The following is a 14,211-nucleotide window of genomic DNA, read 5'->3' on the forward strand; positions in this document are numbered from 1 at the left end:
TGTTTAAGGCACTAACTTTTAAAAACACTATCATCTTCTTTAAATATTTCAACCTTGTGTCTAAGGACAAAGAGGTGTTTTTCTAGGTCCTTGATTTGTACATGATCTGTATGAAATCCTGGCTGCACAGGAGCTACTTTGAAACCCTTCCTGCCAGTACCAAAAAGAGTTGTACCAGGAAGAATACTCAGTACTCTTTAAGACTATACCATGTCTTTGGAATTGAAAATGACTAGTAATGCAACCAGAACATAGTTTATCCTATTTCTTAATACTTCAACTTTCTCTTCAAACCCTTCTCCACAATAACACTGTTTAGTCTCAACACTAAAGGGAGGAGGAGTAGAGAGTAAGAAGCATTTCTGTTAGATACTACCACTCGCTGCCTGGTTTCATAGGAGCTCTTCTTGTCAGAATGGGCTACCTAGAGCTAGGAAGAGAAATACAATTAGACCTAGATTTTCTCATCTCTAACAATATTCGTATTTCAGATTAGAGTGCTATAATTGCACTTAGTCAGCATTTACATTTCTGGTAACTGAAATCCTGGTGGTAACTGTGACACCTGGCCCAGGACAGTGATGCACAGAGGAACTGAAAGCATATCAATCACACACTGCATGACAGCTGTTCAGGGAAGGGGGAGGAAGGGAACAATAGAGCAGAGCATATACTGTGCTCATTTTAGCATCTAAAAATAATCCTTCTGACAGGTAGAGGACAGTTTAGTCTTACTGAGTCTGCCAGAAAGATAAAGATAACTCAGTTGAATCAAGCCTTTCTATGTACAGGTGATGCAAAGCTGAGTATGCCTTTTTAAGCAAAATGACAAGAAGCTAACAAACAACTCTCTCCAAGGTAGGAACTTGAGCATCCTCTCTTTTACAGCATCTCTAAGCCTGGGTTCCCTGCAAAATATTTATAGTTACTCCTTAACCTGACCTCTTATTGTATGTAATTAATTACTTTAAATCTTACAGCACAATGAGAAAGGGACTTCTGTATTCAGTCCAGTTACTGCTCTATTACATCAATGGTCTAAAGTCCACTACACTGTCAGTAACAGTACTGATTTTTCAAGGGGCCTGAGCTTCTCTTAAGTTTAGATGAATCCAGAGTAAAGCACTAGTCAGCAGGTAGTAACAACAAATTTAAGAGGGAGGAAAAAAAAAACCCAGAACAGGTTAGTTTGTGTATTGTGGTTTTAATCAGTACAACAGAATCCTCAGGGAGGAAGATACAAATTAGTAAAACTTCCACAACTCATTTAAAGAAACCAAACAAATACATTTGAGTTTTAAAGCAGGCAGTTAAAAGTAACCCTTCCCTCCAAAGTCAGGGAAAAGGGAGTCTGTGGCTAGTACCAAACTGCATTGAACTTGAGCCTGCAAACAAGGAACCATGTTGCATGCTACCAGGTACCTGAGCACTCTCGCTTCACATTTATCAATTCTTCAACTGTCAAACATGTAGGAAAAGGACTTGGTAACTATAGTTCTCTTTTTGGGATAGCATTAACAATTTAACCAACCTTCTTTGCTCACTGAAAGATAAGGTACCACTAAGGGTTTCTAAATCGGTTTCTCTTACGGCAAGTTACTAGACTTGACCATTAACAAGGAATCAAGAGTTCAAATAATGAGAACCACTAGCATTGGTCTGCACCAGAACTTTGCACCTATACAATTCAGACACTACAGATAACAGATCTTACCTCAAGAAATAAATTCATTTTTCCCTTTAAATTTTCAGGGTTTAAAATAAGAGTTTGGACTCCTTGCTTGATGATTGCATATCAAGCTTCCAGTTGTTGTGTTTTAGCACATGACAGCCTTCAAAAGATAACTACCAGCTGGTACACAGGGCAGAACCACCTTTATTACAAAGATACCTTCAGCAGAGCTTACTTCTGAAAAACTTGTCACAGTGTTTAGAAGCAGTAATTTTCCTCTACAGCCCCAAAACTGGGTCATTGAAGGATTCTCAGATTAAACTGACATCTCTGAGGTAAGCAAGTGGTACCATCCCAACTGGAGTCGTGCAGGAACTAAGTCATCCACAGGCACACATCTGGAAATGTCAAGAGCCATCTGCCCAGTGTCGCAACTGCTGAACCACATATTCTATTGCTCAAAGTAGAAGGGATATGCACCAATTCCTTCCCTGCTGACTTCCTTTTTCCTTCTTACCAATTTCTTGTCATATTGCTGGCTTAGGGTGGAGACAGAAGTATTGGGATCTTCGCTACACCTTCTATCCCCAAATTCAAGAACAAGTCAGAACATACTGTCCAAACAGAAGTAACTTAACTGTCATAAAAAAGATCTTTCCAAAACATGTACAAGAACACTAAAAGAAGTCAACATTAATTTAAATTTAATACAAAACCCCCACAATTACCAAATTATTATTCCACATTTACAAGTGTTAAAAGTCCACTTAGTCTATCCTGGCTAGTTCATACTCTGGGATTTCATTTTGAAAGTGGTGAAAGGCTTAAATGAAAAACTAAGCATCCTTATTTTGTTAAGCATCTCTTCAAGCAGAATGCCACCTGCTCATTGTTTTGTTTGCTCATGTTTTACAGGACTCCTAGTCAGGTAGCACATACAAACAAGCAAGATCTGGCTGTACAGTATTTTATATGGATACCGTTAAAGTGCAAAGAATGCCATCCAGTGCAAGTGCAAACTCTTTTCCTGAAATCCCTATTTAGCAAGTGAGACGAGGCTCCCTAACGCTATCCGATTAAAGGGTCGTCATCATCATACTGTAACTGAAGTCGGGAAAATGGCCGTGGGGGAGCTACTCTATTCTTGGAGATTATTATAATGCAGGTGAAAGTAGTCAGTACCATCAAAGCCCCGATGACTATCCCGATAGCTTCTGGAAGGTTTATGCACCATTGGTCAGCGAGCAAGCACTTGGTGTTACTGAAAGTGCCGTTGTGGGGCTGCGGTGTCAGGCCCAAGATGTGGCACATCATAGGGTAGATATCAACGTTGTTTATTGTGCTCTGCTTGTAACCCCGATGAAAAGCAGGCCCGCGAGCAGCCAGGAACGGATGCATGCTTGGGAGAGCATTGTCATAGCCATGGTCACCTACTGGAGAAAGGCAAAGTTTAGAGTTAACATCACAGTTTCTATTTGCATATTGAGTATTCCCCTCCCCATCTTCCCCCCGTCCCCAAAGGCACGTATTTTAACCAAACACTAATGCAGAACATAAAAGCAGCTGCTGGATCAAATGCAGAAGGAACCCAAAGTTCCCTCCTTCCTCCCCAATCCCCAGAAGTCTCTTCCCATACTGCTTTTCAGCCATGGTTCCCCCCCATTCTCTCTTTTCAGCCATCAACATTTCCAGTTTTCCCCTTCCCACTTTTCGTGCCAAAGTTGAAAAGGATGTGGCTACTCCACAAGTTGTACTTCTCAGATTTTAGACAGGTATCTCCCCCTTGCAAAGCAGACACTTTAATTACTTCTTAAAAGCCAAGCACTTTTCCCTAAGCAGGGTTCAGTTCCAGCATGTGAAGTACCCTCAATCATGCTTATCAGATTAGGTACTTCAGGTGAAGGGACACCCAAATAGTCAAAACCAAAACGCAGTCAAAGGACAACAATGTCGGTGACAGGCACACAACAGAACGTTTGTGGCTACGAAGTCACCAGTACTTGGATATTTGGTATGTTTTTAAGAAATACTCGGATTTGTGGTAGAATATAAACAGCTAAAAAGCAGCCATTGTTAAATTTCCTAATAATGTGCCTGAAAAACCTGTCCAAGATGCTAAAAATTTTTCATAGCAAACGCAGCACAGTATTTGAGTGGCTGCATTTAAGTTTTGAGTTCATTTCCTACTAACAGTTAACGAGTCTCCTCAAGAACCACCTCCTTGGCTCCTTCACTGAAGTTTCTGATGTGAAATGTCAAGATTCCTATTGATTAGGTCACACTCCCCACTTCAGTGTACTTCAATATTCCTTTCTAATGTTTTCCACCATTACATTTGTTACCACAAAGATACTACTGCACTACATCTTGCTTGTTTTAATGCAGTCCTGTCTTTTCAGATTACATTTTTTTAACTTCTACTGCTCTCTTGTTTTGAACAGAGCTGTTCCAAGTCCCTACTCCAACAAAGACTCCTATCTTTCACGCCTGAAGTGGGAGGGCTGGTGCATGCTGACACAGGAACAGCGTAGGGATTGGTACACTGGCCACTCATTACGCTGCCGCTTTGTGATGACAAGTACAATAAACACTTACATAACCTTTTAGGCTAAAACCTCCCCTGCCTGAGTCTGGGAAGCCTTGGCTAGCAGAATTGTTTTGTAAAGTGATTCACTTCAACTGATACAATGCTGTTACTTATAAACATAGACTTATTAAGTGTTTTTAGGTACACGGAAATGAATCTAACCATAAACAAGAGAGAAGCCTCTATTAGAGAAAATGTGTGCTAAGTATTGCCAATTTGAAGATGACTGTAGCAAATCTGGCGAAATTAAAATCTAAACATCTCTTGCATTAAAAGCAGTACTTTTGTACAAATAAACATAGATTGATGGAATGGTTTGGGTTGGAAGGGACCTTAAAGCTTCCAAGGTCCCTTAAAGCAGGGACACCTTCCACTAGAGCAGGTTGCTCCAAGCCCCGTCCAACCTGGCCTTGAACACTGCCAGGGATGGGGCAGCCACAGATTCTCTGGGCACCCTGTGCCAGCGCCTCGGCACCCTCACAGGGAAGAATTTCTTCCTAATGTCTCATCTAAATCTCTCCAGTGGCTTTCATGTAACTGTTGTGTTTTTTCAGTAAGTTATACACATCTCTCTTGTCTGCCAAAAAAACTACCCTGTATGTGAAACACCTGGAACTATATATTCATATATAATCTATACATATGTATGTATGTAATTTGACATTCATAGCATGTAGCAGGAAAAACATGCATAGCTTAGCAGTGCACTATATGAAGTAACATCTCATTTGTTTTTTCTCCCCTAACAGGAAAAACTCTGGCTTCTTTAGTCATTATTGTTGTGTTCCTATTATTTTTAGTATTTCCTCCCATTTATTTTTATTTTCTATTATGTGCTGTAACATTAAATGTTGTCTGGCATTCTTCAATCTGTGCTCCCCTATATATATATTTTACATACAAAAATTAGCTAAACCACACTCTAGTGCAAGCTTGAGACACTGATTTGCCTAAGATAACTCTTAAGTTGAACATGACAACATGTTTTAGCCAAAGAACTATCCCCCATCTCTTCCTCATCTATTTAAAACACTCCAGACTCAGGCTGAGAATGTTCTAGAAAATGCTGAGATGCTCCTAAAGCAGCACAGTGCCAGGACTCCACTCACTAAACTAGGACCAGCCTGCAGGTGGCTGGAATAAAACCAAGACAGTTTATCAGCATAAGCCACCAAGAACACAAACGAGGAACACACACTTACATTTGGACAGCGACTCGTTCTGTACAATCGTCCAGCCTTCGTCTGCAACCAGGATTATGGGTTGAATTCTCCTATTATGACAATAGTGAAATCTGTCTGGAATTTCTTCTTTGAAATACACTTTCATGTGACTGTTGCATTTTTTCAGTAAGTTATATACGTCTCTCTTGTCTGCCAAGAAAAAGAAGTGCATGTGAAACAGCCAGAAATGATGTCCTGGTACTGCAATTATCTGTCATTAAGCCTGAGATAAAGAGTAATTGTTTTGCAAAAAATGAAAAGGCACATAGAAAAGTATTTTTTCAGGTCCCCAATGAAACACTACATGGCAACCTGCGCCAGGGCCTCACCACCCTCACAGGGAAGAACTTCTGCCTAAGATCTCATCTAAATCTCCCTTCTGTCAGTTTAAAGCCATTCCCACTTGTCCTGTCACTACAGGCCCTTGTAAAAGCCCCTCTCCAGATTTCTTGTAGCCCCTTTAGGCACTGGAAGCTGCTCTAAGGTGTCCCTGGATCCTTCTCCAGGCTGAACAAGCCCAGCTCTCTCAGCCTGTATCCATAGCAGAGCTGCTCCAGCCCTCGGAGCATCTTCGTGGCCTCCTCTGAACTTGCTCCAACAGGTCTATGTTCTTCTGTTGGGGGCCCCAGAGCTGAACACAGTACTCATACTAAGAGCCTATCTACTTTCTCAACATGCTGTACTAGGACCATCTTTACCACCCATAATTTGACAAGAAACTCTCCTTGGCCCATTGATTACCAACACAAAGTACTTACTAAATAAACAAACATTCTTTAGCTTATTCATTAAATTATGTCAAAGTTGCAAAAGCAGTATAGTTCATATTGCAGAAAAGATGTGAACAATCTACCACAATGTGTACTTTTTAGTAGCAAGATAACATTTAATTCTCAGTGTATGACTTAAAAAAACCCCAACAAAAAAACAACAAAGAAACAAACCAAAACCAAAACATACTCTGCCTTGGCAGCACTGCAGCAACTGGACTCTTGTCTATCAGAGTGTAGTTGTTGCGCCCAATGCACTCATCCAGGATGATCAGCTTCTTTGCTGAACAGGAGGCCATTCCATGATCACTTGTTATTATGATATTAGTAGTATCCCACAAACCAAATGCCTTCAATTTATTGGTAAGGAAACCAATATGATTATCCACTTCTTCTAATACCTTGCGCATGTTCTCAGTGTCATCTGGCCCATACTTGTGTCCACTTGCATCCGGTTCTTCCCAGTATAGTATAGCAAAACTGACTACTGGATTAGAGCTGTTCATCCAGGCAATGATTTTCTCCACTCTCTCCTCAAATGTTACTGAAAAGTTATACTTCATGAAGAACTGAGGGGTTGTATCATTAATTTTTACGTCGGTACCGGGCCACATTGCAGCAGCACTTGCTCCATTTCCCTGCTGTTGATTTGTTACCCAAATCGGAACTGCCTCATTCCACCAGAAGGGATCTGAATCATTGAACTGTGAAAACTTCTTCTTGGCATCTGCATCGTACATGTCATTGGCCACAATGCCATGGCTTTCTTCATATAAACCTGTCACTATGGTATAATGGTTTGGGAAAGTCTTGGTGATAAAAGAATTTGTAACTTGTTTTACAAGCACGCCGTCCTCAATGAACTCCTGAAGATGAGGAAGTTTATAGGTTTCCAAGTAATCAGCCCTGAAGCCATCAAAGGACACGAGGAGTAACCTGGATACTGGATCACCTGTAGAGCGAGCACAACAGGCAACTATTCCAGAGAAAAATAATGTCAACATCGAGTTCATTGTTGATACTTCAAAGTATTTCCAGCAGGGAATCAGATGCTCCTGAAAAATTTAAAAGATAATGCATGTAACACAAAGTAATTGTACTGGAGCCAGTTTAACTAGCTAGACACCATGTACATCTTCCTCGTAGGAGATAACTGCAAAATAACCCATCTAAACAACCACTGAAGTCAACAGTGTATTTCCCTACTGACTTCAGAAACTTCTCATATATTGTCATAGTTTTTCATACATTAAAACAAATGAGTAATGAGATTTTTTTTCATTCTAGACTAAATGAAAGGAAGATTTGTTTTCTCTTTTTTAAGCTACCACTCCATCGTTCTGTTTGTCTTATTATGATTCTGCATTCCAAGACAATCAGTTTTTTTCTTCATGTTCAGGCACAGGCACCTGAACAATTCTGGCTCCACATTTAAGAACCCTCTGCAGCTCTAACTCCTCATTACACATCACTGTTCAGACCAGAATTTTGTTTTCTACTGTAATTATAATCTTTCCCTTTCATCCCACCTTCCTTTTTTCCACAGTTTCCACCCTCTAGAGTTGCTGGCAGGCTTTTGATCCTTTCAACACTCCTATTTACTCATTGCTTACTCTATACATAGAGCGGCCAGGAGTACCTTCTATTTCTGTTTTCCTTCTAAGCTGCTGCACATCTACCTTAACAGCATTTAAACCTGTTCTCTATGTATCATACTTCTAAGAAAAATTAAAAAATCATTAGTAACCTTAGGTATGAATCAAGTATTTATCACTAATGAATTCATGACTATTATGAATAAAGGCATGATTTGTAAGCATTTTTTTCTCCCTAAACTTATTATGTGACAGGAGTACTTTGTTCAGAATTATTCTATAAGACTTTAAGAAAGAGGAAGTGAAGCTCCAGGTTCACAAACACCTTTGTAAGATGGTTAGACAGTGTATTTACTTTTTGAGAACCCCACCCCAGCAAATTTCTCCTTTATCTCGCACAAACGAGGGTGATTCCAGGAGGAACAGCAGGTATCTTCCTAACTGTAGTAGTATCTTCTGGCCTATCTCAACCCTTTTCCCCAGACTCTTTTAAAAACTGTGAGTGCATTACTTTAAAAGCGCAAGTAGCTTTAACGTTGGCTAAAGCTTTAGCAGGGAGAGGAATTCAAAGCATGGGAAATTGTCCCCCTACAACCAACAGTTAAAGTTGCTTTACAAGATACAAAGGTTAGAAGAAAGGATCACCAAAAATAGCATTAAAGAGATCTCCTAATACAGAGGACTTGTGACACACAGCTCCTTTGAAGAGGGACAAAAATGAAGAAAAGAAATGACTTAAGCAATGGAGCAGAGAATCGCCTGCTTCATGTTATCGGCTGCTTTAAAATACAGAACCAGAGTTTTTCATGGCACAGTGAGACTTAAGACTACAGTATTAGCTTCAAAAGACTCCAAAGATGCTAAGCATTTCTGGTTTACACACTGTATCAACATTACCCCATCCCTGTTTACATGGCATGCCGCATCGCTGACAGTGTTCAAGACCAGGCTGGACAGGGCTTGGAGCAACCTGCTTTAGCGGAAGGTGTCCCTGTCCGTGGCGGGGCGCTGGAACTGGATGAGCTTTAAGGTCCCTTCCAACCCAAACCACTCTACGGTTACAGCTATCCGCTCCTGAACCTCCTAACCGGGTTTTCAAGGCCCCGGTTGCTCGGCTCGGTCAGGAACGCGTTACCGGGCGGGCTGCAACCACAGACCCACCCGGTGCTCAGCGCTCCTGGGGCCAGAGCGCCCGCACCGCGGGGCCGCTCAGCCAACGGGCCGGCCCCTCGGGGCTCGGGCCCCACCGCGCACACCGGGACCGGCTCCGCGGGGCCCGAGGGCACTTCATTTCCCCTCACCCCAAAACCGAGGCGGGCGGAGGCGCAGTCAACAGAGCCCAGAGGGGTCCCGCGGCCCTGCCCCGTGCTGCGCCCAGGCAGCACCACTCACCGCAGCCTCGCCACCGTCCCCTTCCCCGCTGCCCGCCCGCCGCTGCTCCGCCCCGACCCCACCGTGAGGGCCCACTCCCGCTGGAAGCGCCGCCGGGACAGGATGGGCAGCTCTGGCGGTGACTGGCCGCGGCGGAGAACGGGGGCAGGAAACGGGGGCAGGAAGCGGCGCCAGCACAGCGCCTGCGCGCCCGCGCCGCGCCAACCGCTGTAGGGGCAGCAGCGCCGGCAGCGCCCGGGTGGGCGCGGCAGCGGGGGGCCCCGCCGCATGCGATTGGCTGGGGGCTCGCTGTCGGGAGCGCCGATTGGCTGCAGGGAAGTGGGCGTTACGGTGTGGGACGTGGAGGGGATCTGTGGGCTATTGGGGGGAGCAGAGCGGGGGAGAAGTGAGGGGCGGGGAGGTTGGGGTGAGCTGAGGGAACCATGGGGAGCTGAGGGGACGTGAGGTGAGGAGATCTAAGGGAGGCTGAGGTGAGGCAGGTTGTAGGGCGCCATGAGGGGTTGGTGGGAGGGGAGCTGAGGCGGGCTGCGGGAGGCAGCTGTCGCAAGCAGGGAGATGTGGCGGGTTGTGGGAGAACGTGGGGTTTTATGAGAGCTGTTAGCCCCTCCGGGCTGGGATGTGAGTCCCGGGTTAGCCGGTGAGGCCCGCTGGTGAGGGGACAGAGCTTGCTGGGGTGCCCGTGGCTGCAGAAGGGTGCTGCCGGGTGAGGCGAGGCTGTGACTGGTTGTGTGACTGGGAGTTGTCCTGTGTCTCCCCAGGGTGCCCGTAACCTGCCTCCTTTGCAGGAGTCACAACAGCCCCAGGCTGTGGCCTTTGCGAGGCAATGGCAGTTGTCAGCGTGACTACCAGTTTCCTGTTCTCTGTGACATCCTTTTGGTCATGCAGCTCTGAAAGTTGACTGTTCATATTGTTTCCTGTGTGTGCCCTTTCTGTGTCCTCTTGTGGCATGCTGGTTTACCCTAAAACTTGAAATGCAAGCAGGAAACTGTGAATTGTTGTATGTAAGTATGTATTGTATGAACTGTGGTGGTGTATGTAAGTACGCTGAATGTCACTGCTGCTTTTAGGAAAACAGTGTGTTATGGTACAATGTGTTGAGATCTGTTTTGAGTCCTGGTGTAAGGTTCCTTCATAAATTAAGGCAAATCGTTTACATGCCCTTGGTTTTCCTTTTTATTATGAGAAGGCATTAGTAATTCTGCAAAACCTGTTAAGTTACTGGTGCTGAATAACAATGAAATCGGCTCTGCCTGAACAGAGAAAATAAGTGTCCTTTAATAGCACAGAGCAGAAATAATCACTCAATTTTAAATTTCATCATAAAAACTGAGAAGACGACCTGTCTACAACTTCATGGCTGACTTAAGGACTTTCATTCTGTTTGTCCTTCTAGCTTGTTTATTCTCAATGCCTCATAGGTTTGAGCTTGTTTCTTTCTAATGGCTTTTACATATGCATGAGTTTGGCAGGTTGTGCTACCTGTGCATGCTGACTGTGGAGTGGCTCTAATGGTGTGGTACGATCAGCTGAATAAAGTGACGTGCCTCTGATTCACCTTGATTTAGGGAAATGTAGCAGGTGGGGCAAAACACAGGATTGTTAAAGAGGAGAAAAAAATACCAGGTGAACTCAATAAGACTTCTTGGAGCTATATACATGTTATATGTCAACTTCAAGTCAAGGACTTTTTGTCTTTCGTCCTTTTTTTTTTTTTTTTTGTTGCACTGATTCAGGATAGTGGATCACGTGGAGGAGGGAACTGTCCTTTCCCAATTTCTTTATTTCCTTCAAAGTATTTATTACACAAAGCGAATAAAAGGTCAGGGGAATGCAAACCAGTTGTGATCTTTTAGCAAATTTAATCAAATTCCGATTGGAGTCTTCTTAGAAACTTTATGCAGAGATACAAACACATTTTAAGCACCAAGGCTTTATTATTTACCTGGTTTGGCAACATACTTACTCAGCTATTCAGTGCTGAAAGGTGTGAGTAATCTTGTTTTCCCTTACCCAGGTGCTTTTGAAACCTATTTGCAGTATTTACCTATTCATGAGCCTGGCCTAATATAATGTGTCCAATTTTGACACATCATAAAAGCAGCATGCCACACCAACTCTGGGCTATGAACTGGGCTAGCCAATATGTATCACGTATTTAAAACATCTCTTGGTTCCATTTACAGTGTATGCTGACGTGAAATAGGTGAGTTATGTGTATACTTACATTAAGAGAAGTAAAACTGGGAGGTACCAAGATGTTTGCCTTTCATCACCTTAATATATCTGTATTGTATTTCACCCCATATTTGGCTGTACAGACTGCAGTTCTTCTAAGCTCTAGACCATGCTAAATCCTGCCTGAAGCTGCACAGATTTACTGCTCTAGTATAATGGAGCGTTTGCAGCTCGAAAACCATTACACACGCTCGTTTGTGTCAGTGGTGTTCAGTGAATGATAGCAAGTAAAGGGTAGGCAACCTCAAAATATTCTCAGTGTTTGTCTAGGTTTAGTAAAACACTTAATTTTTAGATGGGAAACAGTACCCTCCTGTTGGCAGCGTTATGGAGGGAAAGCAACTCCTTATTGATTTGGATGAAAACTAGATATTGCACATGAGTAATTCAGATACTTGCCTTAAGAATAAGCTGGGCATTTTCTTTCTTAAGAAAAAGCAGGGCGTTTTCATTACTTAGAGTTAAAATAACTGAATATTGAAAGAGACACATTTTCGTGCATTTTCCCCTCTCTCTTCCCGCCCCCCCCCCAATTTTATCTACATGGTGAGATCTCTTTGTTCTTTTTTTGGTGAGTATTTTTTTTTAATCCATCATTTACTGTGTTTTGATGCATCTTTATACAGTTGAGATGAATAAAGATAGGAAGGCATTCCATAAAACAGTAAAAGTTTTAGGTGACTAGCACCTGTTAAACTGTATTAGACGTTAAGCTTTTAGTGCACATTTATTCCAAATAGGTTGTATGTGGAGGCTGTAAATGAAACAGGGCTCTTAACTCTGCTGTTCCTTAAGCTGTCCATGGAACGATGTCCGGAAGGCTGCATGACAGGGTGATAGAGAGTAGGGTAGTGTCTCTGCCTTCTCTATTTTGGATACTAGAGCCTCCATCGTAAACGAGCCTGAAGCCAGGTTGCTGGGCTTCCTAAGGGTGCTTAGTTTCAGAGGCAAACAAGGATGTTGAAATGATGCCAGATATTAAAGGCAAACAGAAATGTTTTCCTTGGAGCAGTTGGGGGAATAACAAGCCAATATTTCTTAGGCTCTCAGGTTTCTAATGGAGTTTCCAACCATAGAGCTGGAGAGAAAACCAAACAAAGTTTTATAAAAGGAACTGGAAGACCACAAATGAAGGGCTTTGAAACATCCAAATCAGGAATAATTGTTTACGCCCTGCAGCAGGTAAAGCAGGTTTGCAAATGTCTGTTGACAGCACTTATTCCTGGTATTTTTAATGTCTAAAAGCTGTTGGTAACATGAGAGTTGAGTGTCCCGTCCAAAATAATTTTCTCTTGTTTGTCTAGTTCGCAGTGGAGAAGCATCTGTCTCCTGCAGAGTAAAATTTACTGATGTGCTGGCTTTAGATATGCCTTTTTGCAGCCAGTAGCAAAGCAAAATCTGGGTGAAGATGAATCACTGTTGTTACAGCGGGGTCCTGGACTCTTGAGCTAGCCTGGAGCATCCAGGTCAGTTTTAGCTGAGCAGCAAATGGGGTTTTGGAGGCCTGACTCCTATATGAAGCAGCAATATGATCAAAGTCTTCTACCAAGGCACTGTCTTAAATGTTTTTTAATGTGTGTTTTCATTTCCTTACTATGTACTATGTCTTAAATAGAATACAGAAACTGCTAAAGCTGCACGTCAACAGTTAATGTGAAACTGCACTGAAGCTTGTGTTTCAGAAGATGAACTAACTCCATACACACATAATGGTACAGATAAAATTGTCAGCATATCTGTGCAACTTCTTGTCCCTTGTAAGGTAGCCCTTCTTAGCAGCAAGGTTCCAGTGATCTTCTTGGGTGCCCAGAGGTGACCATCCAAAGGCTGGAGCACAAACAGGGCCATACTGAGCAGCCTTGTTCCTCCTCCTCGCCAAATCATTCCCATCTTGAAACATTTTGGGGAGCTGCAGGTGCTTGGACTGCTAGAGTGCTGTCTTTCATAGTCTGTTCCTGTCAAGCGGGTCTGTGAGTATTAATGGCTGTAGGAATAACTGGATACAGGAACTTGAATCTCTCATTCTTCTAGAGAGAAGAGAGCAAAAAGAAAGATCCTCCATTTCTACTGACATAAAAAAGGTTCACTATCAGTCAGTTTCAGGTTCAGCTGTTTCCAAGAACATGCAAGTGTTTTAACTCTCCAAGGCTGGAAAAAGCTACTTTAAAGCAAGCAACCGACAGACCTCTATTTAGGTTGTGATGAAAGATTTACAGGCTCTTTGCTAAAGTGTGAAAGCATCTTCAGGGAGAATAAATAAAACTGAAGGATTCTTTTAATTAAAGCACTAAAATCAGGGCAATAGCCAACAGGAAATTACCTCCTGAGAAATTCCAGTAGAAACGAGTTGCTGTTTATAAACAGGGCTGTTAACTACTGAAGCTACTCATGGCACTGCTAGATGAGTTGGAGTTTCCAGTGCTGTGGAATGTCCAGGAGGCATGCAAATTATTTGCTTTCCTAGAGGGGTACCCAGGAAAAAGTCTTGTATTGGGAATCCAAATTAAATAGTGCAATGTGGCTTTTTGCCTTTAATTATTAATCTCTGAGAAGATATAAGGTATGCTGACATTCTTGCTACTCTTCCTTCTTTCTACCCTTCTCTTCCTCTCTGGAAGTGAGGGATAACAGACTCTCTCAGTGTAGGAACTTCTTTGCAAGCCAGTCTTCTGCTTAGCTATTTTAAGTCAAAGCTGGAGGTGCTGATTGCTGTTAAAAGGGGTTAAAGGGTGAACAG

The 14,211-nt window shown here is 42.8% G+C and overlaps 2 protein-coding genes across 4 annotated transcripts in view; one reads left to right on the forward strand and one right to left on the reverse strand.

Moving 5' to 3' along the window:
• ENPP5 (ectonucleotide pyrophosphatase/phosphodiesterase family member 5) overlaps positions 1 to 13,317 on the forward strand; it is a 27,237-nt gene extending 13,920 nt beyond the window's left edge. The window contains exon 5 of the mRNA XM_030489854.1: positions 13,308 to 13,317. The gene's annotated coding sequence lies outside the window, so the exon portion shown is untranslated. The remainder of the gene's footprint in view (positions 1 to 13,307) is intronic.
• On the reverse strand, positions 1,185 to 9,432 carry ENPP4 (ectonucleotide pyrophosphatase/phosphodiesterase 4). Of its 3 annotated transcripts, none has more exons than XM_030489856.1 (4): positions 9,302 to 9,432; positions 6,443 to 7,307; positions 5,462 to 5,632; positions 1,185 to 3,105 (listed from the first exon to the last, which is right to left on the reverse strand). In XM_030489856.1, the coding sequence occupies exons 2-4, from the start codon at positions 7,263 to 7,265 to the stop codon at positions 2,741 to 2,743; spliced, it is 1,359 nt and encodes a 452-aa protein (XP_030345716.1). In that variant the 5' UTR covers positions 7,266 to 7,307; positions 9,302 to 9,432; the 3' UTR covers positions 1,185 to 2,740. The 3 variants fall into 3 exon arrangements, with proteins under 3 accessions (XP_030345716.1, XP_030345715.1, XP_030345718.1); XM_030489855.1 differs by having other exon boundaries at positions 9,240 to 9,419; XM_030489858.1 differs by lacking the exon at positions 9,302 to 9,432 and adding an exon at positions 8,998 to 9,002.
• Positions 13,318 to 14,211: the final 894 nt, after the last annotated feature.

The sequence above is a fragment of the Strigops habroptila genome, chromosome 6 (genome assembly GCF_004027225.2).
Source record: "Strigops habroptila isolate Jane chromosome 6, bStrHab1.2.pri, whole genome shotgun sequence".
In the NCBI taxonomy this organism is placed as follows: Eukaryota; Metazoa; Chordata; class Aves; order Psittaciformes; family Psittacidae; genus Strigops; species Strigops habroptila.